The 26958-nt window shown below is 39.8% G+C and overlaps 1 protein-coding gene across 1 annotated transcript in view; it reads left to right on the top strand.

The window, feature by feature from the left end:
* The window catches only part of THSD7A (thrombospondin type 1 domain containing 7A), a 303860-nt gene that overhangs the window by 159093 nt on the left and 117809 nt on the right, over positions 1-26958 (top strand). The window contains exons 5-6 of the mRNA XM_054726384.1: positions 14748-14903; positions 16265-16477. Coding sequence (XP_054582359.1) covers positions 14748-14903; positions 16265-16477 — 369 coding nt within the window. The remainder of the gene's footprint in view (positions 1-14747; positions 14904-16264; positions 16478-26958) is intronic.

A 26958-nucleotide genomic window follows, 5' to 3' on the forward strand; every position in this document is an offset into this window, starting at 1 on the left:
ATCGGCTACCCCAGCCACCCCGAGTCCTGCCCCCTGCACCTCCCACTGGCCCAATCGTGGGCATAGCAGAGTGATGGTAATTTACATATTACCATTTTATTAGGTAGGATGGAGAGAGACAGAGTATAAGAAAATAAATAAATAAACAAGAAATTATCAGATAGCCATAAGTTCTATGCAGAGAATTGAAATAGGATGAAATGAGAGAGAATGACTGGGAAATTATATTATTTGGATCATCAGGGTATTTGTTTGGCTCCCCAAATTTATATACCTAGCCTAAAAATTTCCCCTGAGGAACAAGCTCAGATATTGATCTTTCTATTTGACATCAGCAATCATATCAGTCAGGTGTGCTTGTTTCCCCTCCACACACGCTTGTAATGGCAGAATAAATGAAAGTTTTAAAACAACATCACAGCACCGATATCCAAATTGATAAGCTCCATGATCTGTTGAATAGATGTGTTAAAATAAATCCCTTAGAGCTTCTCAGGTGGGGGGATCACTAACAGAATAGGCAACATATAATTGTTCAAATATTTATTGAGTAACTAATGACCCCCTAAGGGTTGATACATGTGATTACTATCTAATTGTTATTCCAGCAAATTTTCTTCCTCTGGTTGACAGAGAGATGCACATTCTAAGATATGCATATTTAGAAATGTATCACAAAACCTGGTAAGTTCTTATTTTAAATAATCAGAAAAGCAAACATATTGTCAGGCTTCTGCTTCCAGCCATAATTGAGTAACTGGAACTTTCTCAATAAGAATAATTGTGAAGTGGGGCAAAATATGCAAAACAACTGCTTTTAGGCATTAAGCAACAAGCTGCAGAACACTGATTATCACTGTGAGGTGATCAATCGTTTCCGTTTTCTACTGGAGGCTCTTTACAAACACAGAGCTGGAGAAGCAGAGGCAAACTCAGCATCAGGACTTTCTGAGCTAAGGAGTCGGAAATCTAAGTTCCAGGCTGCTGAAGTGGCTGGAAATTTCAGGGCTGGGTACATGCAAGGGGATCTGCACTGGGAGGGGTGGGACGGAGTCCAGGAGTCTAGATGGGGATACACCATGGGTCCTTGGCCCAGGGCTGAGCTGCACTGGTGCAGATTGAGACTGTAAAGTCTAGCGGAGATCCTGTGCTGCAAGGCTGTGCTGAAAGGTGGCAGAATAGGCAGGGCAATGCTGGGAGATGCCAGAAGAGTTCTAGCCCTTCCTGTGGTTCTTAGGAGTAAGAACCACACTGTCACCGCCAAGGTTAAACCTGAACCAGACAAGCCCTAATCCAAATGAAACCAAACCTGAAAAGATCAAAACAACTGCCAGCAATTTAACTGTTTGACAGAAAGAAAAGGAAGAAAGAAAAAAAAAAAACCTTTAGAAAGTAAAATGGCCTAATCCAGATTCTCTACAACATATCACTCACAATATCCAGTATACGATAAAAAGTTACTCCGTATGCAAAGTAGTAGAATGAAGAGACCAATTACAAGAAAAAAGCATTTAGTAGAAATATACCTTGAGAGGTCCCAGATATTAGAATGAGTAGACAAAGACTTTAAGAAGCCATTATACATATGTTGAAAAACTTAAAAGATTGTCTAGGGGAGTAAACAGATGGGAGTATGAGGAGAAAAACAAACATTATAAGAATCTGGAATTTCAAGAATGTAAAAAAATCTGTAATGAAAATTCACCCAGTGGACTTTTGGAGATTGCAAAAGACAGATCTCAATAGAAATGATTGGATGTGAGTAGAGAAAAAAGGGTTATTGATCTCAAAGACAAATCAATAGCTATTATCATATCTGAAGAACAGTGAGAAAGATGATTAAGTGAAGAGAGTCTAAGTGAATGGTGAAGTAATATCCAGGTGTCTATGTATTAATAATATTACAGTAGAGAAGAGAGTTATCTGACAGAAAACATATTTGAAGAAATAATGGTCAAATTATTTCTTTCTCAAATTTGTTGAAAAGGAAGCTATCACATTTCAGATCTAAGAAGCTCAACAAGCAGAATAAATTAAGAACAAATACAGCAAAAATATATTGTACTCAAATTGCTAACCACTAAAGATAAAAAGAAAATTCTTAAAGCAGCCAGAGGAAAAAAACCATGATGTGTACACATGAATAAAAATAACAAATGAGGGTTGAAATCTCATTAGAAACAATGAAGACCATAAAACAATGTGTTTACTGAAAAAAGCTGTCAGATTTCTACATCCAGCAAAAATATTCTTCAACACAGGATGACACATTGACATCTTTAGAAACATTAAAGCTGAGGAAATTCATTATTAAACAGTTAAGAGTGTAGATTGTGGGGATGGAGTCCCGTGATCTTGGGCAGATTATTTAACTTCTCTGTGAATCTGTTTCCTTCTCTGGAAAATAGGGATAATAAAACTTACAAACATTTTAAATGAGAGAATCCATACACTGAACTTACAACCATGCCAGACATATACTAAGTTTGCAATAATTCTGAGTAGGGCCCATGTTTTAGAATAAATTCTCCTTTAACAAGAAGTATGTAATTCAGCCACAGTGCTGTGAGAAGAAGATGCTCCCACAATGATAGCTTAGACCTTGGAAAAAGAGAAAATCCTCCAGGCCCCAGTTATCTACCTTCTTCCAGAATAACATCCAAATTTCCTTTCTGGGGGAGCCTATGGAGCCCCCTCCATTTCCTCAGCTCCAGAGAGCTCTGTCCAGTGGAACCAAAACCTTTAGTCTTGAAGAAAGACCTGCTTCCCTTCTCATATTTGTGGCTTTTCAGATCTGTTTAGTGCCATCTGGCCTAATGTCAGTCTTTATAAATGAATGTGGCCTCCAAACTGAAATGCAACTGAGCCCATTGGGAAACTTCCCCTGACCTGAGAAAGTGCTGAAAAAGCCTTAGCCAAGAGGGTTCATCGATGACTCTATCAATAACGGAGACAAATCATCTTGACATAAGAACACAAGAAACCAAGCAAAATCCATAGAGCCCAGATCCCTAGTTTTGGATTCACTTCTAAGTATCCTCTTAAGAGTTCTTCACGGGCTGTATGCCACCTGGTCCCTCATCAAGGTGAAGCCAGAGGCTTAACGCCCATCCCCCTACCCCTTGCCTATAGTTCCTCCTTGCTTGGGTTGTAATGCTGACAGTTTTTCCCTTCACGTTCAGTAATTCTTTGTGTCAGTCTTAATGGATTTTAAAACATGTAGCTCTACATTAAATGTTGAACGCTGTGTAATATTAAAGCACAAGTTCATTCCATTTTTAAAAAACACTAAGAGAAGCTTTAGGGTTAAGCAGAAGGTCAGCTGAGTGCAAGGGGGAAGACCCCGCTCCATGTGCAGTGCTGTAGATTCTCACTTTCTGCAGTCCAGAGGGAAAAAAAACACCTGAAAATATACAAGAACAGGGAACTTAATAATAATAATACGAGTGATTAGGAGTCGAGTTTTTAAATTGCAAAAAAAAAAAGATTTGGAGAAAAAGTAATGAGGCAATAAATATGATACTTAAAATGCCATTAAAATGAAAATGAAAAAGATAATAAAAAGGTAAGATTTTGAATGATTACAATAGGCTAGAAGTTGACAGAAACATAAATATAAAAGATATAAAGCTGAGATTAAGTTAAAATCTGTGAGATAAAATGTAAGGGGTTCAATACCAATTAATAAAAATTCAACTTAAAATGGAATTAAAGCCTTTTGGCAAGTTTATCCTCTGTTAATTTAAGATCAGGAAAAGGGACTCTGCACTTATATAAATAGAAATTTTGATAAAAGAATGGAAAATTCTAGAAAAAAAAAGTCTTATACTGAATATAATCATCTCTGTTTGTTTCCCAATAAGCTACGGTCAGACCATGATAGTGGTAGCAACCTGCCACAGAGAAACTTGAGTGAGTGCAATTTTAGCTCAGATTTATTTTTCTAGAAGATGAACAGGGAAAAGTTGATAAAATATGCCAGTGAATATGATCACACACCCGACTATGCTTAAGTCGTTATTCACAAATTATTTCTTCAGTATTCCCTCAAGTTTGATGTTATAGACTGAGTTGTGGGATCCTTCCCCTGCCTCTCCCAAATCAATATGTTGAGGCCCTAATCCTCAGTGTGACTTATTTTGGAGATAGAGTTTAAAAAGATAGTGGAAGTAAACGAGGTGAGGCCCTAATCCAATATGACTGGTTTCTTTATAAGAAGAGAAGAGACACAGTAGATGTGCAAGAACAGAGAAAAGGCCACGTAAGGACACAGTGAGAAGGCAGCCAGAGAGACCTCAGAGAAACCGACCCTGCTGACACCTTGGTCTTGGACTTCCAGCCTCTAGAACTGTGAGAAAATAGATTTCTGTTGTTGAAACCACCCAGTCTGTGGTCCTTTGTTATGGTAGTCGTAGCAAACTAATGCATGTAGTCATCAGAATAGTTATATTTGGAGTAGGGTTCTCTGCCATTATATTGTGGGAAAAAAATACAGGTTCTAAACCTCTTATTTAATTGAGAATATCTATTAATGCTCTTTTCCTAATTAGGGACATTGTCAATGGGAATTTGAGTCAATAATGGAGTGTTGCTGGAAGATTTCTGTGTGTGTTGTACATAGACTATTCTACAACACATCCTGTTCTTATTTAAAGAAAGAAAGAAAGACAACTTCATATTTGCAGTGTTGCAACAGATGGTGCAGCCAGGTAGTAGGGGAGTGACGTCCCCCTCAAGCTGTTGATACAGTTTGTAGAATTTAAATCCTGACAATGATTGGCATTGCTACAAAAATGTATATTTTGAAATCCCACCTATTTTTAAATGTTCTTATATGATGAGGGTCAGCAAGAGAAGTTATTTGGCATGTTTGTTCCTATAAATACTTAAATGGATAGCACAGTTCTGTTATTCATGTCAAGACCTGGGGATTGTTTTCAGGGCAATGTGGCATTGTGAGCATAGGCATATGGACCTCTCTCTGTAATTCCCTAGAATGACCAACAGAAGATACAAATAGGGAAGCCCACATCAGTTCTGGAAACAAGGGGAGAGCCCATCCACAGGGTAGACCCTTAGAAGAGTTTCTATTTGCTAAGATGATATTGACATAGAATGAAGGGAAGGGGGCACTGAGGCAAAGGAACAACACTGTGATGTTGAGCATAATTTCTGGGAGAAATAGGAAGGGATTCTGACAGGACTCTCCCTGGCACCCAAACTCAAGCCAAATAAAGGCTGAAGACAAGGCCCATATCTGGGTGCCCTCCTGACTCTGCTAACAGAGGGCAGACCAGCTGCATGGTGGGCTGAGTTCTTTATAGGGAGGAGATGGCTTCCTTGGAGTTTGTATTGTTTACAAGTGCTAGCATTAGTATTCGTGGGCTAGTTCCTTTCCCACCACCAGTCTCCTCAGCACCTGTAACTGAGAAGTTAAAACTATACACACACACACACACACACACACACACACACACACACACACACACACTATAGGCCTGGTGCATGAAATTCATGCACTCAGGGTGTGTGTGGGGGGGGTCCCTCAGCCTGGTCTGCATCTTCTCACAGTCCGGGAGCCATCAGTTGGACATCCTTCGCACTGCTGTGGAGGCAGGAAAGGCTCCTGCCACCACCGCTGCACCTGCCAGCCATGAGCCCAGCTTCTGACTGAGCGGCACTCCCCCTTGGGAGCACATTGACCACCAGGGGACAGTTCCTGCGTGGAGCGTCTGCCCCCTGGTGGTCAGTGCACGTCATAGCGACTGGTCATTCTGCTGTTTGGTCGATTTGCATATTAGCCTTTCATTATATAGGAGATATATATATATATATATATATAGAAAAGGAAGAGGAATGCTCTCTTTTGGATTTAATCTGGACCTAAAGGAATATTTGGGAATAACCTCATCTGAAATTATAACATGTATCTGGTATAACTTCCACTTGACTACTAGTATAAACCAAAATAGAGCAAACCTAGGCTTCTTATAACCAAAAGACTAACCAGAAAAATCAAGAGGGCTGTGTAAAAATACCATAATTCCAAACACAGGGATCATTGAAACAGCTTAGCTCTGAAATAGTCTAATATAAGAAGAAGAAAGAAAACATTAGAAGCTGGTTTGTGACCTCAGTCAAATGTTCTGATTTGTGACCTCAGCACAGTTCAGGAGGTCATGCAGGCAGCCAGCACAAAGAGGGGGAAGCAAGCTGACACCAAGCAGGACGGCCTGGGATGACTGGCCAGGCTATCAATTCACGAACTGCACGGAAGCAGTGATGAGTCTGTTGAGTACTAAAGACATTAATTATGATGCAGAAAATGAACTCCAGGACTGTGCATGTGTGCTTCCAAAATAAAGTGAATAATGTCTTGAGTTAAAAGAAGAAAAGATTAATCAAAAACAATAGCTCGATAATGAGTTAATCATAGCCAGAAAGGACTGGCAGTGAGTTTTGAAGCACATTAAATACCGAAAGCTAATTCTCAATCATTGTTTTAAATATGGTTATAAAATTGATTAAAGAATAAGTGTATTATCTTGAAAACAATACCCTGTAGAAAGAACATGATGGGTTTTATGTTCCCATTAACTATAACAGCCTGAGAAAGACAAGAGAAAAGAAATTTCTGGGAATAAATTTGAGTACAAGAGCATCTTCAAAAAATTTCAAGTAATTACTGATACATGTAGAATTTAATTAATTTTCAAAATAAAGGCTTTCATTATGGGCTTGACATCAATTCCTGGGAATGAATGTATAGCTCCTCTACCTGATATGTAAGAGGGGCATTGTGTAAGTCATCAAATAAAAGCTTGGAATTAAAATGGATTTGGTTAAAAATACCTTAAAAGCTACCACACAATTGTAATAATTAAGGTATAAAAAAACAAACAAACAAAAAAAAATCACCATTGCCATTGCCATTGGTCCTATAGTATCCTTTGGCATATAATTCCTAACACCAGAGCAGGGCTTTGAATAGTGTAGGCATTTAATGTTTATTTTAAGTGACTGAACAATAGGAGTGCAAAGCATTTTTAACTGATTTTATTTTAGATCTTTGGAATATCTTTGTTATCAGGCACCTGTGCTTAATGATAACATTTGCTCAATACCTACACAGAAAGTAAGATTTAAATCCAAGGGAATTTTCTTGTAATTGTGAGTTTGCAATCAAATAAGTTTGTTCAATGAAAAACAGATACTATTTCAAGAAAAAGGTAGATTTTCAGGTAAGACAGTGGAAATGAATATGTTGTCAGGAGGTTTTGAGTGCCTAAAATGCTCAGCTGTTTTGCTAAATGGATGAATAAATTATTAAACATATTGCATTTCTCTCAACCTTTGAACCCTAATATCTCTTTTGCGTGAGTACAGAAAAGGCCTTTCATTTTACAAATAGATCTGAAGTAGACTGGGTAGGAGATCTCGGTTTAAACAATTCTGAAAATGTAAATGTATATTTCATGATAAAAAGAGTTAAATTACACATGGTATATTTTGTAGGTGCTAGAACAAAAATTATTTCACTTACAAATTTGATATTAAAAGTAGATGAGAATCTAAACTGTTTCTTATTAAAATACTGAGTATTTATTTTCAAGATGAATATCACATTCAGTTACTGCTGCAACCAATCCCCTGCCCGCCCCCAACACACACACACACGCGCGCGCACACACATACACACACACACACACACACACACAACAATAACCAAATACTGTCTTAAAATTTATTACATGTTCTAATTAAGCCACCCATTGTATGATAGAGAAGAGACTTGGGGTGAGGCATGAGGGAAGAATATGGCTTTTATTGATTGTCCTGTCATAGTATAGTAGAGTGGATAACAGCATGGTTTCTGAAGTCAAATCCCAACTGCCACTAATTAGCTGTGTGACCTTGGGCAAGTTACTTGATCTCTCTGAGCTTCAGTTTTCTCATCTTTAAATTTGGGATTACAATTGTACCTACTTCATGAGATTGCTGTGAGGATTAAAAGAATTGGGGCAGAAGCTCCCACTTTGATTGGACAGCTAACTCGTGATATCTGGTAGAATGAAAATGTATTTTCAATTTTTAACTGGAACGCAAAAGTCAGAATAATTTTCACTGATAGGCCAGCAGGGTCAATATTGAATTATCTTGATAGCCTCATTCTCTTATGTTAATGTGGCATACACTATATTAATAACCCCCATTAATTATATTTAACTCATTCTCACCTATATCAAACGTATTTGCATGTGTGTGTGTGCATCTGTTCGTTTACATAGACATTACATATTATTGACACCCTCTCACATGTTCTTGCCAGAAACCGATCATTGTCTCACTAATTAGAAAGGTGTGGACAAGGAACCTGGAAGGCTGGTCAACCTTGAAGCTCTGAAAGGTCAGAGCCAACCACTCCCTATCTAATTAAGACAATGGTAACTGAGGCAACTTCCCCACCAAATAATCATGTAAATCCTTACTGATAAGATAATCTGCCTGTTACTGGAATTACCTGCCTAAGGGCCATGGGTGTATCCCAAACCTGAATAAAAGGGATGGCAAGGCCAAAGCAAGGCATAGTCCTCCCACTACAGGTGGGCTCCTGCCTGGCCCCCAATATTCCCAAATTAATACTTTTCTAGTCTTTTTTCATTTGTGTGCGGCCTTCTCCAGAACCCGAACCCTGAACCACGCAGGACGTGAAAGGGGTTCCCACATGTCCTTCCAAGATCACATGGAGTAGTAGTTAGTTTGAGGTATAGTTGAAGATTATGGAGCCAAACTGTGTAGATGTGAATCCACAATCTTTAATCTCCTAGCTGTGTGACTTGGGGGAAGTTACTTAACCTCTACATACTTAGTTTTTTCAATTTGGGGATAATTATCCCTCCCCATCAAATGGGGATAATTGAATACCTACCCCAAAAGATTTTGTAAGAATTAAATGAATTAACCTACGTTAAGTACTTAGAACACCATAACATTGCCCAGCATAGTAAAAACCAATAAGCAGTTGTTAGTAATAAATCAGAGCCTGCTCTGTCCACAAGTGGAATGACTATTCTAAACTTTATGTTTAACATTCCCTGTTTTATCTTTGTGTTTGTGACTTGTTCGTCCTCTTCAGCCAGAGACTGCCAGGAGCACATGGTAGTTGAACTAGTGGGGTTTATTCCTCCTTGCAGGGAGCGGTAGTGCACAGCACAGGCATCCTGGGTGTCTCAGTAGCTGTCTCCTAAAGGACTTCTTATAGGACTTGGGCTTTGGTTGTGAATTTTTATGAAGGTTCAAGTAAGTGCACTTTGCCCTAAGGCAGGAAGGATGATTCTATGACCAGGCATCTTCATACACCTTATTTGGAAGGAAGGCAGACGAGAGGAGGACCAAAGCTGTGGTTGGTAAAGAAGCAGAACTCATTCCTGTTAGCTGGGAGAGGGGACTGTTTGACAGTTTTTGTGCTTCTCAACTGTGACCTTGTTTTGACTTAGACAAATTATGAAGTAGTCTTTTTTGTCTCCAGCGTAGCACAGAATGACCTTGTCTGATTTCATGTCTGTGAAATCGTTTATGTCCAACAGGAGAAAGCCAGGCATAGCTCTGAGGGCCAGGCCCGCTGCTGAAAACACCGGGCCTCACTGACACTCAGGCCAGTTCCCAGGCAGCCGTGGCCACTCTCCTCATTCCTAGACTTACGTATTTATTCCAAAGCAGAATGATCCCGCTTGATTGTTAAAACTGTATATCAGTGGTATACTTTAGTACATATTACCCTCTGACTTTCTTCATTCTTTGATATATTTGTGGGTTTCACCATATTGAGGATTGTGCTCAAGCTCATTTATTTCCACCTCTGTATAACATTACATCGTACTGACATCCATAGTTTAATACCCATTCCCTTTTTGTTGGACATGAGTTGTTTCTAGATATTTGCATTTGTAAACAATATTTCAATGATAGTCCATATAAATAGTTCCTGAGGTAAATGTCTGATAGTTTTTGCAGATTATATACCTGGGACTATGCACATCTCAACCATTCAAGATAATTCCAATTTTTAAAAATAATGTTTAAAATAACTTAGGTTTTCACCAGTAGTGTTTTTCACATCTTCTCCCGTACTTGGCATTATCAAATTTTTAAATTGTTGACAAACTAGTGGATATAATGTGTCATTTTAAATTTGATTTTTTTCATTTAGTCTGATCATCTCTGGCTTTTAGTGGTTAAAGTTAGTCTTTTGCCTTCATTTCTCCCATCTTATTTTATTCCCTTTGTTTCACTTTTTCTGTTCCTCCTTTCTTCCCTTACTTTGACTTTATTGCAACAGTTTTGTTGTTATTATACTATTTCCCATGGTTCAGAAGTTACACATCCTTATCCTATTCATATAAAGGGATTACTTTAAAATGTTAAGGTCCAGACCCAAATGAATACTAAATGAGAAATAAAATACAAGACTACATAATATGTAGGTTGGTGAAGGGTAATCAGAGGTCAAATAGCCTTTCATCATTAAAATTCTCATTTGCTGTCTGAAAAATGCCTTCCTTTGCCCCGATAATTAAAGAATTCTGGATATGCAATTCGCCCACCAGGCCATTAAAACTGAAGTTCTGTGACCTGATCAGTAATGCCCCAGCAAGAGGCCAGCTTTAGGACTCCACTGCCGTTCCGGATTCATGCTGTGAATGTGGGGAAGACTTTGAGGATTTTTCTTTCCTATGATTCCTGTTAAATAATTAAAAGATTTAATTTAAAAAATAACATATACATCCTGCCAGAGTAGCTCTGTTTGTTAGAGCATCGTCAAAATACACATATTTATGAATGCATAAATATGTGGAATAGCAGGTCAATATTTCTCTCTCTTCCTCTCTCTCTAAAATTAATCAATAAATAAATTGTTTAAAAGACAAGAATGGCCAACATCTTTGGGAAATATCACATATTATAGTATACCTTATATAGGTATACTATATATATATATGTTTACACACATACACACACACACACATACTATATCACATACTATAGTATACCTTATATAGTATACCATATATATATATACACACATACACACACACAGTGGTATACTATACTATAGCATCATAGAGAGTAGTGTTAAAGCCCTAAAACATAATAATAATAATAATGATAATATATAGACTTCTGCTACCAGGAAGATAGCGGATATATGATTTTTCCTAATTCTCATGCTTGAAACAGAAAAACTCTTGCACATTATATAGTAAACTAGTGTCCCAGTGCACGAAATTCAGAGGGGCCTGCACCCTCTCCAATTGGGATCCCTCTCACAATCCAGAACCACTGGCTCCTAAGCACTCACCTGCCTGCCTGATGCCCCTAACTGTTCTCCTGCCTGCCTGATGCCCCTAACTGTTCTCCTGCCTGCCTGATGCCCCTAACTGCTCCCCTCCAGCCTGATGGCCCTAACTGCTCTCCCCTGTCGGCCTGATCCCCCTAACTGCCTATCTGCACTCCCTTCCTGGCCTGATCCCCCTAACTGCCTATCTGCTCTTCCCTCCTGGCCTAAACCCCCTAACTGCCTATGTGCTCTCCCTTCCTCTCGGAGCCTTCAGACCCCTGCGCCTGAGTGCTGAGAGCTCTCCACTGAGTCCCCGCCCCTGACTTGATGCTCCAGGCCAGGCGGCACCATGGGCCTGAGCGCACCTCCGGTGGGTTTGGGGGGGGGGGGGGGGCCGCCCCCTGCAGCAGCCTCATGTCCCGGTGGCGCAAGTCCCTGCCCCTGTCCCCGCCCACCAACTCCTGTGCACGCGCAGCCTGGTGGTGACTGTGACACCGTTAGGATATTACCTCTTTATTATATAGATAAGCCATTAGATGACGCTGAACTTTGGAGAGAAGCTAGACCGTGCTGGTGTCAATATTCTGGTTATGATATTGTGCAATATATTTTTAAGATCTTAACATTGGGAGAAATTGAGTAAAGGGTATATAGAATCTCTGTGAAGTTATAATTTCATGTGAATCTACAATTATGTAAAAAACAAAATGTTCGAATTTTAAAATAATACATTAGCTGTTCTTAGGGGTTACACATGATATATTTTCAGAATGCCTCATTGGCCTCATTGCTGTAAAGAAGTCTTAAGTTTGCTTCCTATAATGATTTTTTTCCCATTTGTAATGCTCCAAACATAAAAGTACAAACATATTTTGGACCTGCAAAAAATGCACGCCTTATTTTTTCGTTCGTTTTGCCAATTTCAGAACGTTCAAACATTCTTTTGTAACCCCATGAAGCATGCAAAGTAAATATAATTGAATACCCTTTAAGTCCAATGAGAACAATAACATTTCTCCTTTATTTTAAAGAGATCAACAATAAGACTTTTAAAAAAATCGAACATATTTCTTTAGAGACTGTATTGGATGAACAATTTCTTAGGTAGTACAATTATAATGAATAATGAATAGGCTATTCTAGAAAATTCAAATCTTAGTTTTTGAGAGTATATGATCAACAGTAACACTACATTATGTAATACAGAACTACAGGAATTTTATCCCACAAATTAAACTGCAATTCAGTAAGGTCTCCAGGGCCTGTCCTTTACCTCATTCATTGACTCACACTTATTCCAAATAACCCGTAGGCAATTGCAAAAAATGCAATTGACTTATAGTTTTTGAGGAGCTCAGCTAGTATCTGTGATTTACATTAATCAATATGTACCCTATTTACAAGAAAAACCTATAATGAAATCACCAAAGGAATAGAATCATACAGAAATATGTACTCTCTTCCTGTGTTTCTTTGATTGATGATATAACTTTTATATATATTCTATAAAGACATCTATAAAACGGAGGTTCTTTTTCAAGAACTATATTATCTCAGTGTTGAGTTGAGTAGTTTAGCAGCTGAGATGGTCTCAAGAGTATTTTGCTTTAAGCAATACTTCCTGAAGCCTTTATTCAACACATTTCTCTCATAATAGCTTCAGAAGATTTCTGTGACTGATTATTCTATGTGATTCATTCAGAATACACTGAAAGATAACATTATGCTCATAATGAAAATGGCCAGGAATTAGAAACACAATATTTTAACCTGTTCCCTTGATAAAACCTCCTTTTCCTCCTAAAATTTTCAACCTTATATATAAAATAAATTTCTTCAGGCTCTAACAGTCCTCACAGTTACAGGCATAAAGGACTCCCCATTATAATAATAATGATTTTCAAAACAATATAATGTTTAAAATCACTTTTAGTCAACAGAAAAAAAAAGGAGACATAGACACAATTATCATTTAAAGATAGTCCAGCGATTTTTCTACCACGAGAGGCACACCGGTGTGCCACAAGAATTTTTAAAACATGCAATACCTGACTGTTTAGTCAAGGGCACTGACCTCTTTTCCCTTAGATTGTAAAAAAAAAAAAAAAGAAGAAGAAGCCAGTACAACAATAGCTGTCCAGTGTGAATGAATAAAAATTACCTATTTTTTGTCAGATTGGCAAAAGAGGTGGTAATGTAAGAGCCTTCAGGTAGCATTGATGAGTGTCTCTGTGAGCGCAGGAAGCTGAGTGATGAGAAAGTACCCACAGTTTGCATTAGAGTTTGAACTACAAGCTGATATAGTTAGTACTTTTATTTAAAAATTAGGACAATATAGCTTAAATTATTTTAATTTCTGTGAGCTTCTACGTAGATGCAATTCCATGCAGTTGGAATTGAATAGTTCTTTACATAAAGAGAATGAGAATTATCTAAGACCTTTTTTATTTCCGTCCTTGGTGCCACAGGTATGGGCGTTCTAAATTATCAGACAGAAAAATGAACTTAAGCTTTGATTAAAGGAAATAGTGTCCAAGACACTTACGTCTTAAAATGTTTACAACAAAATAACTGCAGCTATATAGAATACAATATACAACTAAACTTGATTCTTTTCCTACTGTATATGTAGCAAATATCTTTCTCCCTTAGTCATTTACCTTAACTGTCAAATGCATTTGCAGTACATAATAGCCAAACTGCACACATCAACAGAGAAGAGAAGCAAAGGCAAGCAGTACTCATTCCATAGTTTATTGGCCAACTTATGAACAAGCATAGACAATTAGCTTCCTTAGCAATTCTGAGATTTGAGTCACATAGGCAGATGATGTTTTCAGTAAAAGTTCTGGAAAGTATCTGGTGATTCATGCAGCCGGAGGTCAAGAGAGATGTCCCATTTGGTGGCATGAGCTCTTCCTTCATCACATCCACCAGTTACTTCTCTGGGACCCCAAGGAAAGGGAGCCTGCTCCACCAGAAGCCACAATATATATATGTTTCCATATGCAGTAAAGCTGCAGTCTCCCTCCTATTATTTCAGTCCCCTACAGTAGATGCTGCTTTCTTAGACTCTAAGTACAGAATTTTAGGGATTAAAATTGACCTTAAGGATTATTTTACTGCCTGGGAAAGGTAGACCGCGCCTGATCAGTGGCATGACTGATTAGTGGTAAAGCTGGTGAACAAACAATCTGCAGGACTTCTAGCCCCTCTCCTTGGACTACACGGTCCTGCTGCCTTCCATTCCTTCCCCTTTTATTCTCAGGACGTAGTTGGGAAGCATGGAATCATGTCTTGCTGGCGCTTCTTTAAGCCTTTTCCTTTTCCACACGTGCAGAACAATCAGGCTGTTGAGCATAACAACTTGTCTAATTCTTAAGGAACCTCTGTATTTTTCTCCAAACAGCCTCCAAACCAGTGGATTTGAAATTATGCACTGGCCCTGTTCCTAACACCACACAGCTGTGCCACATCCCCTGTCCAATTGAATGTGAGGTTTCACCTTGGTCAGCGTGGGGACCTTGTACTTATGAGAACTGCAATGACCAGCAAGGCAAAAAAGGTATGTAATATTAACGTGACGTACTTGGAATTCTCATCAATTGAGTCAACGCATGAGTTATTTAAAAAGGCTACTCTGTTTTTCTTGTAATTATTCATTTGTGATATTTTCCAGAATGGCTAAAGAGTATTGATTGCAAAAGATGAATAAACCTAGTCTGCTGATGGTACCAGAAGATTAAAATCGAAGTAGGCGAGATACTTGGTAATTTAGACAACAGATGGAGAATGTCTAAGGCAATTTTGCACAGTGGTTATAATTAGCTGTGGTGTCAGGCTGACCTGGATTGGAAACCCTACTCAGTCTTATATCGTTTAGATAAGTTAACCAACTTATCTAAATCTTTGTCCCTTTATCTTTGAGGGGGATGTAATAATACCTACCACCCAAGTTTTCTCTAAAGATTCAATGAGATAATAATCATAAAGCTCTCAATTCAGTGCCTGACCCATGGCTAGTACCCAGTAAACAGAACTCATTATTCTGAAGATAAAAACAAAAAACAAAATGCTATTGATTTTATGATGCAAATGATATATCTAGGAAGAGATGAATAAATGCAGTGGTTTGTTATGTGGTGAGCATGGTGGGATAATTTTAACATGACCCGGTAATTAAAAATCATTTCCCCGTTTTCTTTCAAAGGATAGTGTCCTAGCGATTCTAACATGTTCACATGGCAACAGACATTAATCTGTTATACGTTGTCAGGGAAGCAACACTGAGGTGCTACTAAGGCACAGAGCAGGACTGTGGCTACTCATTAGAGCCCAGATGGTTTATATCCCTAATTCCAATTTCCAGGGAGTTCAAAATCAACTAAGCCTCAAAGAGACAATTTCCTGGGACTATCCAACTTACCAGAAGTTCCTTTTTCAGATTTAATCATGTGATAGTGTCGAAGAATTTGAAGTAATCGCACTTTTGTCTGGTCATGAATATTTCTGAATAGCTTGATATTTCATTTGTTTTTTTGAATATTTTATAACTACAGACTTTCTAAGTCAAGCAAAATCAATCTAGATCTCTCTTTTTCTCTCTTTCTCTCTCTTCCTCCCCCTACCTCCAGCCCTTGAGGATGTGATGGGAGATAGATGGCATGTCTTGCCTTATTTTTACTGTAGTTAAGCTAACACCAAAAGTTTCTCTTTGGCCATTCTGTTTATTCATTCATCTATATATTTAATAAATTATTCATAAACTCACATTAGGCTAGTGTTTGGGGGTATACCAGTGATTAAAGCAGATATGATTTATACCTCCTAACCTCATCCACCTTTCACTCAGGGTTTTTTTTCAGCCTTCTACAATATTCAACCCTCGATGGTAACAATAAATATTTTCCTTCCCCAACAATTCAGGTTTCAAACTGAGGAAGCGGCGCATTACCAGTGAGCCCACTGGGGGCCCGGGGGGCACTGGGAGCTGCCCTCACTTACTGGAAGCCATTCCCTGTGAGGAGCCATCCTGCTACGAGTGGAAAGCAGTGAGGCTTGGAGACTGTGAACCAGACAACGGGAAAGAGTGTGGTCCAGGCACTCAAGTTCAGGAGGTTGTCTGCATCAACAGTGATGGTGAGACAGACCTATCTGTCCTGCTTTTGTGATTGTCTGTTTGACCCTGAGCTTTATCCTGTGTTAAAATCTCTCTCATCTTCTCTCATCATAATTGGTTCCATTTAAAAATACAGAAATAGCTGCTGCTTCTTTCATTCTTTCTTTAGCTCCTTCCATCCATTTCCCCCCTCCCTCCCTCCCTCCCTTCCTCCCTCCCTTCCTAATGGTGGCAGTAAAGAGGTTCTTTGAACAATCACAGTATTTTTTCATTTGAAAACAGGTAACACAGACTAAGAATTAAATCATCATTAGGCCAATAACGTATTAAATTGCCAAATTTTAAAATAATGAGAAAAGGTAACATTTTTCTAAGTGGTATGTTTCCCCTCAAAGAAAATGAGAGGCGTTATAAGGGTTGGTTGACTTGTCTTGAGAAGCCTTTATTTCACATCCTGATATTACAGCTTAGTGATATAATGTAATTTCCAGGTTCCAGAGCCGCTGGGCCTATCTCAACCCTCGAGTTCCTGCATCAACCTTCTGAGCTCTAGGGCCTCCCCTCGGGGAATGTCAGACAGCCCCTGGGATGGTGGTTTTCCACGGTTCTTTTCCTGAACTGCCTTGGACTTTCACAACTGAGTTTGGTTTGATAAACTATCCTGTCTTGTTAGCCCTGACATAAGATTGTACATCCTTCCCAAGAGCGCTGCTACTGTTTGAAGGAGATCCCCTTACTCCTCAGCGATCCCTGGGTCACACTTAGGAAACAGACCTTCCGCAGACGTAGTTTAAAAGCCCTGCCTCAGAGCATCCCTAAGGCTCCTTCTCACGCTCCAATCTGAGGACTCTGCACAGCAGGGCAGCGCGAGCACCATGCCCCCCGGGGCCTGTGCCCTGACAGTTCCTGCTGTTTCCAGCACACGCGGCGGCAGCATTCTGGCGCCCTCTCAGGGGCACTGGGACATCTGGTCACCATCATCATTCCTTCCACCCCATTTTCCTACAGCAGGCAGGGCTGCTTCCTCCTGCGAGGCAGTCACTGTTCCGCAGAGAAAGCTATTCTCTGGGGTGAGAGAATGACAGACGCTGTCAGCACTGCCAAATTGGCCTTTCGACTCGGAAACGCACGGCGTCTTCTCTGTCCAGAGCCCAAGGTGGTCGCGCAGGACAGCACCCGGTAAAACCCACACCAGCGCCTGCGCCGGAAGGTGAAGACGGGGATGTTGATCCGAGAGTTTGCAGCGAAGGTTATCTATTTTCCTTTTTTTTTTTCTCGGTAGATACAGCTCACTAGGATGCAGCCTCTCTCTAGCTTTTACCCAGGTCTGCCCTGAAGAATAAGAAAAGAAGGAGGTTCACACTTAGGAAAAAGAAAGCAGAAGGAACACATTCTGTGGCACTTGTACACCCACTTCAACTCCTCGTGTGGGTTCGATGGCACCCTCTGTGTTGCCTTCTGAGCTGCTGTAGAAGCAGTACGGGTCACTTTTATTTCGGCATCATTGGTAACTCCTTAACTGATACCACTTCTTGATTTTTTTTCCCCCCTCAATGGAAATAATTTTCTTTTATCCTCCTGTAGGCCTAGGGAGGAACCGGGATCCCATGTACTTGGTATATTTGGGCAAGCTAACATTAAAAAAAAATAAAATAAAATGCTGAGATGAAAAGTTAATTGCCCGTGAAACTTTTGCCCAAATATTATCAGATGAAAAGTCAGATCCCACTTATTGCGGTGCTCTTCCTGAATGTTTGTGCAAATTGGGTATATCTTAAATATACCAGAGGAACTGGCTATGTAAAAACTATCAGTGCTTATTTCTAATTTTGTCAGGTAAAATATTTTGTAACACAGATATTTACCTCTTAAGTTGTCTTGTGGAACACGAAAGAACAAGCAGAAGAAGGAGTTAGCTATGCCTGGTTATGTTGAAGAGTGATGTGTGTTATAACCTAAAAGGCAAACTGATAACTCCCAGTACATATAAGCTGGTTTCACTTCATCTATTGCACAGAAAGAGGGATAAAAAAAAATGGTAAGATGTACGCTATGGATATTGGATTCGTCATTATTGTCCTTTATTAGGACATCTCTTTCATCATTAAGTTTTACTTCCTGACATTAATTAGTTGTAGTGCAGCTCAATATTTTAACTGGCTCAACTACAGGGATGTATAAAAGCAAGACAATTCTCTATTATTGTATATCCTAGATTGAACCATAATTGCACTGATAGAATCAGAACAAAAGCTGAAACCTTATAAATACTCCTCCAGTACTGTTACCATGTGGTTGGTCACCTAGTAAGTGTTTAGCAGCTGCACCAAATGTTATTTTGTAATTAAATCGAACCCAGAGAATTAAAGTTGATTAGTTGTACAGGCTCTACCTCTAGGCCTGGCTGCAACTATAGATTTTGTTTTTATAATTAAGTTAAAGCTCAACTAGGGAAATGAAGAATTGGAGTCTATGAATATAGAAAATAATAAAAATGCTTTTTTTTTTTTTTTACCTCCCACATTCCCCATAAATTTACAACCTTGTTAATGACCTTAAAACATTTAAAACGTCTATTTTTTTCCTGAGATATTCTTGTCCGGGCTTCCAGAGATCATTAAGATTTGCTGGTGCTGGTTTATTTATTTATTTACCTTTTCATTCTCCAGTTGTCTTCTAAGGAGTAGGATTGGGGAAGGGTTGTGAGAGCACCCAGGAGTCCTATGCAAGTTCTCTGCCAGGTAGAGACATATAACAGAAGCAAGACAGAGAACTCAGAAACATTTCATGTGTAATAGAAAAAATATCAGACGTAATTTAAAGATGCTCAGAAAAGCAGTTTTAGATCTCTGAGCACAAATACAGGAACTACTCCAAAGGTCTGGTGGTAACATCGGTGGGCCGGAATTGGACAGTGAGAAAACTCAAATCTTCTCTACTTCAGATTTTGCAAAATTTGCCCTTGTTTTAGTTAAAGGTGTCAATTTGGTGAGGCAAGAGTATTTTGTTTCCCCAATCGGTCGGTTAGAGACAAAACTAAGCAAGACTATTAGGCTGAATGTGGGAAAAAGAAAATCTATTGTCTTATTGATTACTTAAGGAGATCATAACCAAATATTATTTTCATATTTTCCCTCCCTCTGTGGAAAAAAATAAATGATGCCATCCCTATCTGATTACCATGTGCTCTACTTCAGGTGTCGGCGTACTGACACCTCTCTGTGCCAATTTCAAAACCACAGTTTTGTTATTTTGTCTTGGTACTGCTTTGAAAAGCAGTGAACCTCAGCAATTTTGAAATGCCTGCAACTTCTATGCCACCTTTTTTATTTTTCTCCACATTAGTAAAAGTTAACATAGGGACATTCATGTAGAGGACTCATGTTTATGCTTAACAGAGTTTTATGAAACCAAGCAATTACATTTGTACAGAAATCAATTGATACAACAATTCATCCTTGCATGGCTATTAATGGTGCAGTAGCAAGAGCAGTGACTGGCCAGGACCCTCAGAGTGGATTATGCTATTCTTAAAGCACTATGGCTCTGGTTCAGTTCTCTCCTCTTCCATTGGGTAAAGCATATAAAAATTCAAATATCATTTTATGGATAACTGCACATCACTCTAACTTATTGGTTAAAAGTAACTGACTTTAAATGTCATTAACAACCAATCCTATCTAATAAAAGAGTAATATGCAAATTGACCATCACTCCAACACACAAGATGGCTGCCCCCATGTGGACACAAGATGGCCACCACAAGATGGCCAGCAGGGGAGGACAGTTGTGGGTGATCAGGCCAGCAGGGGAGGGCAGTTGTGGGGGGGGGGACCAGGCCTGCAAGGGAGGGAAATTGGGGTGACCAGGCCTGCAGGGGAAGACAGTTGGGGGGGACCCAGGCCTGCAGGGGAGGGCAGATGGGGGGGACCAGGCCAGCAGGAGAGAGCAGTTAGGGGTGACCACACCGGCAGGGGAGGGCAGTTAAGGGTGACCGGGCCTGCAAGGGAGGGAAGTTGGGGGGGACCAGGCCTGCAAGGGAGGACAGTTGGGCGGGGGGGAGTTAGGAAAGGGCAGTTGTGGGGGGGAACAGGCCAGCAGGGGAGAGCAGTTAGGGTTGACCACGCTGGCAGGGGAGGGCAGTTGGGGGCAACCAGGCTGGCAGGGAAGGGCAGATAGGGGTAATTGGGCCAGCAGGGGAGCAGTTAGGCATTGATCAGGCTGGCAGGGGAGTGGTTAGGGGGCGATCAGGCTGGCAGGAAGAAGCGGTTAGGGGCAATCAGGCAGGCAGGCAGGCAGGCGAGCGGTTGGGAGCCAGCAGTCCTGCATTGTGAAAGGGATCCCAGATTGGAGAGGGTGCAGGCTGGGCTGAGGGACACATCCCCCACCCCCGTGCATGAATTTCGTGCACTGGGACTCTAGTGTTTTATATATATATATATATATATATATATATATATATATATATAAAATATGATTATAACACACCACTGTGTCATATCACTATGGTTAGAAATTATTGGATTAATAAGAATATCCAGTAACCAATTCCTCATGTACAGATAGAAGGACTTAAGATAATATTAGATGTTTATAAATCATATGTAAATAGATATAAGATATCTTACCATATGCATGTGAATTCATTATATGCAAACATTTTTCAATTTATTGTGTGAGAGTCTAGATCTGTTTTTGTAAAGAGTGCCCTAGTTACCCCAGTATCAGAATCTCCTTAAAAGTGTGCTGTGAAATCAGATTCCGAAGTCTTCTCTATTGGCCCAGTGAATTACAACCTATGAAGGCAAGTCCCAGAAAATTACATTTTTACAAATCTTCCTGGATGGTTCTGCTGTCCAGTGAAGGTTGTGAAAATGACAAAACGTTTTTTTGTGGAACCTAAGACCCAACTCTGTGATTAGAGGATAGGGAGCAAAACACCAGGAATAGAAAGAGAGAAATTACAAAGTTTATCGTTGAGACTAATATTTTGCTTGATCGAGGATATACATAAACTCTCCTAGAAGCATAGGCCAGGTCAAGGATTAGGATGCACAGGGTTTATTCAGGATGCACTCCCAGGAGAAACCGGTAAGAGAAGGGGGAACAAAGAAGCAAAATAAAAATGTCAATTCATATGTTTAGAGCTAGATGAGAATGCAATTTCAGAAGCGTGATCACTCTCTGGAACTGGAATCTGCTTCTTAACACCAATTACACAGCCATTACATGAAAAAGCTGATCTTTTAAATGCAAAAATACACTCTATAACTGAGTTGTTTTTCCATAATTTAAGCAATAAATCAACTAAGTTTCCTTCCTGTAGAATGCTCCGCTATTTAATGTGTTTGGAATATAATTAGGTTGGATATTATGCTTAAATCTAAGGTCTCTTACTTTACAATTAGGATAATCTAACAATGTTGGTAGGAGTTTGTTTCCTATAATTGAATTGAGATTCTCTATTTAATTTGTTGTAAAGACGAAATTTTTCTTTAATTTAAGGCAGAGGGTTATTTTTCACTGATGGTTTGTAGTAATCACAATTTTACTCTGGCCTTAAAAATCTGACATCAGATACCATGATCTGTCTTCTGTGTGTGTTTGTTTTGGGTTTGTAAACTCTCAGGATTGAGCCCATGTTCTTTTGCATAGCAATGCCTTAGCAAAGAAATAGAATTTTAAAAAGAGTTTTCTTTTTTAAAGTAGTATAGATTTAGCTGAAGCCTCAGATGAAAGTTAAGTAACCAGTAATTTGCTTACCACTTAATGATCCTATATAATAAAAGGCTAATATGCAAATCGACTGAACGGGGGAACAACCGGTTGCTATGACACGCACTGACCACCAGGGGGCAGATGCTCAACACAGGAGCTGCCCCCTGGTGGTCAGTGTGCTCCCACAGGGGGAGCACTGCTCAGCCAGAAGCTGGGCTCAAGGCTGGCAAGTGCAGTGGCTGTGGCGGGAGCCTCTCTCACCTCCATGGCAGCACTAAGGATGTCTGACTGACGGCCCGGGGAGTGGGCCTAAGCCGTCAGTCAGACATCCCCTGAGGGCTCCTGGACTGTGAGAAAGCACAGGCCAAGCTGGGAGACACCACCCCCTCTCCTCCCGAGTGCATGAATTTTGTGTACCATGCCTCTAGTAATGATATACAAAATTCCCAGTAAGTGTTAACTACTACTTGAAATGGCAAGTATAAGAGAAAACAGCCTTGCACTTTATCAGAAGTGGTCAAATGCTGGGTCAGTAAAAAAGCCAGTAGGGATAGAAAGCACATCTTTCCATCAAATTGGACTGGAGTTTAATGATTAAAATTAATAATTAATTTTAACTACTTAAAGGTAGAAGAAAGTAAAGGGTGAATAAATGGTGATGAAAGGAGACTTGACTTGCAGTGGTAAACACACTATACAGTATACAGATGATGTATTATAAAATTATACACCTGAAACCTGTATAATTTTATTAACCAACTAGTGACCCAGCGCGTGAAATTGCATGAGACCCAGGCCCACGGGAAATTGCCCGAGACTCGGGACCCCATACCCTGCCGCGCTGCGGGACTCACCTGAGCTGCGCCACTCTGTGAGACCTAGAGTCAAGTCCCCACCCGCCCACGTGCGCCTTGCCACACACGCAGCCCTGCCCACCTGTGCGCACCTCACTGCACACAGCCTTCTGGTGACCGGTCTTTGGTCGTTACGGCGTTAGGGACACTGGGTTTTTATAATATAGATGCCACCCCAATAAATTCAATTAAAAAAGAAAGAAAAATAAAACAACAACAAAATAACCCAGATGTACCTCATTTCTTACATCATTGGGCCCCTTGTCTTTTTGTGACTCTGCTTATCTCCTATCAGACTTTGTCCTCTCATAACCTCATTGATTCTAGATTCCCTTCCTACCTCTCAGGCTCTGTGTCATTTAACTATCACTGGTAACAAGCCACCTCCAAACTCACTGGCTGCACCCAAAACCAATGAGAATTCCTGCTCAGGTTTTCCCGGGCTCACCTGTGGAGGTTGGACTATGACGGAAGGTCCAAGGTGGCCTCCTTCCCATATTTTTCAGGTGGTGCTGACCGACTGCTGTGGTATGTTGATGCTTCTCCATGAGGACTCCCACCCTAGACTAGCTTTCTTACATGGCGGTTTCAAGGCACTGCTTTATTAGGACAAAAACAGAAATTGGCAGGCCCTTGACCTTGTACAGTGTCACTTCTGCCACTTTCTATTGGTCAAAGCAAATCACAATGACAATGCAGATATAATGGGCAGAGACATAAGCTGTACCTCTTGATGAGAGATGTTACAAAGAATTAGGGCAAAGAATTTAATTTACTGCAGTCCACTTTCTGATCACAATTGCTTTTACTCCTCCACATGCAAAATATAATCCCTCAACATCCAAGGCCACCCTAATTCTCATGCAATTATACCGTCACGCTTAAAGTTCACTTTCTCATAATCTGCATCTGGTTTTTGGGTACAGAAACTGGGGTGTGGCTACTTTTTTCACACATTTACTTTGAGCTGTTACTTTCAGGGTAGCTGTTTTTCTCCCACGGGCAGTTGGTCATAAGTTCTCCCCTGTGCACTTCAAAATAAGTAATTTAATGCTATCTTGTAATCATAGATATTTTGAGAGGAAAAGGAAAATAAATCATACAGTATAAACTATTGGAGTTCTGAGCAGGCGAGTGACCAAAACTGACTTATATTTTTAAAGAATAACTCACGTTGCTTTGTTGAGACTAAACATTAAAGGAGGAGAGAAGTGAAGAGGCTGTTGCAGTAACTCAGGGAGAAGATGAGGCTTTGGTAAGGGTTGCAACAATGGAAGGGTGTGTGCTAGTTTGAAAGAATTAAACTATGTGGGAAGAACAGAGGTAATTAGTTAATAGAGATATTGGTACACTGGGATCAGGTTTTCCTTTTTTAGGGGTTGTAGGTCTCCCACCATAAATCCTATCTTCATCATCATGTCATTTAGCTGCTTAAAATCTCTTGCTGGCTTCCTGTTGCTTTTTGCATAAAGTTCCAAGCCATTGGGGAATCATAGAATGTTTCCCCTGATTTTATTTTGCCCATTTTCCAAATCCTGTATTTCAGCATTGTATAGTTTATAGAACTTGGTTCTTTATCCTTTACTGTAACCCATCCTCCCCTCTATGGAGTTACTATGGAGTGAGGCTCATGACGTGTTTTTGTAGACATATTTCCTAGCACTGTGCTCTACATAACAGATTGTCAGTAAATTTCCGATTCATCAATAATTTCTTGCTTTCTCTTATCCCTAAACATCACATATTTTTAGGAAATTACTCAATTTCTCCTTAAGTAAATTTGTGTTATTGTACTAACTGAAAATTTAAACTTTACCTACCAGATATCAGATAAAGCATGACACCAAATTGCACACTCTATTACCATCTCAAAATGCCTTCACATTCCATTACGCTCAAGTCCCAGTGCACCAGAGCAAAAGAGCTACTGAATTTGCATAAAGAGGAAAAAAAAAAGATAAACAGAATGTACATAAAAACCTATAATCTGGAGGATTTATCTTAAAGCTTTTATCATTAGACTGTTTTTTTGTTGAGATTCAATTTTCTGGAACCCAGTCATTGGAAGCACAGGGTCTAGGTTCAAATAACTTTCTTTGGCAAGTTATTTCAATTCTCTGTGATTAAGTTTCCTCATCTGTGAAATAAGGATAGTAAAATTACCTACTCATAATATTGTTGTGAAGTATGAGTAGTCAATATATGTTCAGTGCTAAGAACTGTGCCTGACACATAATAAATACTGTTTAATCATTGTTACTATCATTCTTCTGAGGTGAATTCAATAGTGAAAAAGTTAACTAAGCACAAAGACCATTCTTTTTTGTTTGGCTAAGAATAAGAATTTTACTACTTACCTATACTGATCAAATGATTTACAGTCTATCATTTATTTTTATAATGCCTTTATTAAATAACATCTTCATAAATATTCTACTATAACACCCTTATAAATAAACTTATTTTAAAAGAATGTGTATATAGTTTTAAAGAAATGGGTGCCTTCTTCCTGTTCTATTAACTACTATAAAATAAGTATATAACAGTAAAATTTCATAATAGAAAATTTTTTCACCTGTTACACAAGCAAAACAAATCTAAATTGCATTTTTTTTCACTTGACACATGGTATTGATTCAAATTATTATTCTAGTAAAGTCTTTTGAAGAGAAGTAAGATTGTTTCACCAAATTTATGAAATTAATTATTGTAACATATTGCTATTAAGTTTAAAGTAGATTATGAGTGTATTTTTCTATTTGTGTGACCTAACTATTGCACTGAGTGTGTCATATCAGGAACATGCAGTTTTCTTCGGAAGATAAGTCACTGACTACAGCTGGAAATAAGACTTAAGTTTATTTATATAAGATCAAGATATATTGTTGTGGAATGACAATTAAATGTAATGAGAAAATAAATCTGTACTAATCTTTGAACTTTAAGACTGCATTAAGTGGGAGCTAGGGAAAATATATCTTTCCAAAACTCACCAATAATCCACATTAGGAACTAATAGAGGAGATGCTATTTAGCTATGCTTCTCAATCTGAGATTTCTTATATCTTAGGGGCACCTATTGTTGAAGCTGGACATCTTACCTAATAATAGAGAAACATGTAAATTGTTGTACCTCTGCTATGCCCACAGCCAATCAGAGTTAGCATGCAAATTAACCCAACAAAGACAGCGGTTAATTTGCATACATACCTGGGTCCCAGGAACCTCCTCAGCACCCAGGTCACTCCCAGCCGGCCATCAGAGGGGGTGGGGCCCTTCCCAAGCCTAAAGCATCCGCCGGAGGGGCGGGGGGTGCCTGCTTCCCAAGCCTAAGGCCTGGGGCAGAGGCTTGGAAAGGGGCCGAGCATGCAACCAAATGCAGACCATCTGGAAGTCAGTGCTGGGTTGCCCAGCTGCAGCCTGGCAACCCAGCACTGACTGCCCAGGTGGCTAAGACCCAGAAAGTGAGTTAGGGTCTGATCTGCAGCTGTTGATCAGTGTACTTACCTCTCTCTTTCTTTCCCTCTTTCTTTCTGATCTTTGCCAGCAGCCAGGTTTTCTTTCTCTCCCGGCTGCTGTTAAGCCCCGCCTCTTTGATCAGGCCCAGAGATAGGCCTAGAGATGCTGACTGGCATAGGAACTGACCAATCAGAACCAAATCTGGGTGCTGTGGGGAGCCAATGGCTGCCTAGGAGGCAGAGCTTTTGACGCTGACTAGCATAGGAACCGACCAATCAGAACCAAATCTGGGTGCTGTGGGGAGCCAAAGCCTGCCAAGGAGGTGAAGCTTTTGACGCTGGCATAGGAAGCGACCAATCAGAACCAAATTGGCCAGCAGAGGAGGGCAGTTGGGGGCGATATCAGGCCTGCAGGAGAGGGCAGTTAGGGGCAATCAGGCAGGCAGGCAGGCAGGTGAGCAGTTAGGAGCC

This window comes from Eptesicus fuscus, chromosome 14 (assembly GCF_027574615.1).
Source record: "Eptesicus fuscus isolate TK198812 chromosome 14, DD_ASM_mEF_20220401, whole genome shotgun sequence".
NCBI classification, from domain to species: Eukaryota; Metazoa; Chordata; class Mammalia; order Chiroptera; family Vespertilionidae; genus Eptesicus; species Eptesicus fuscus.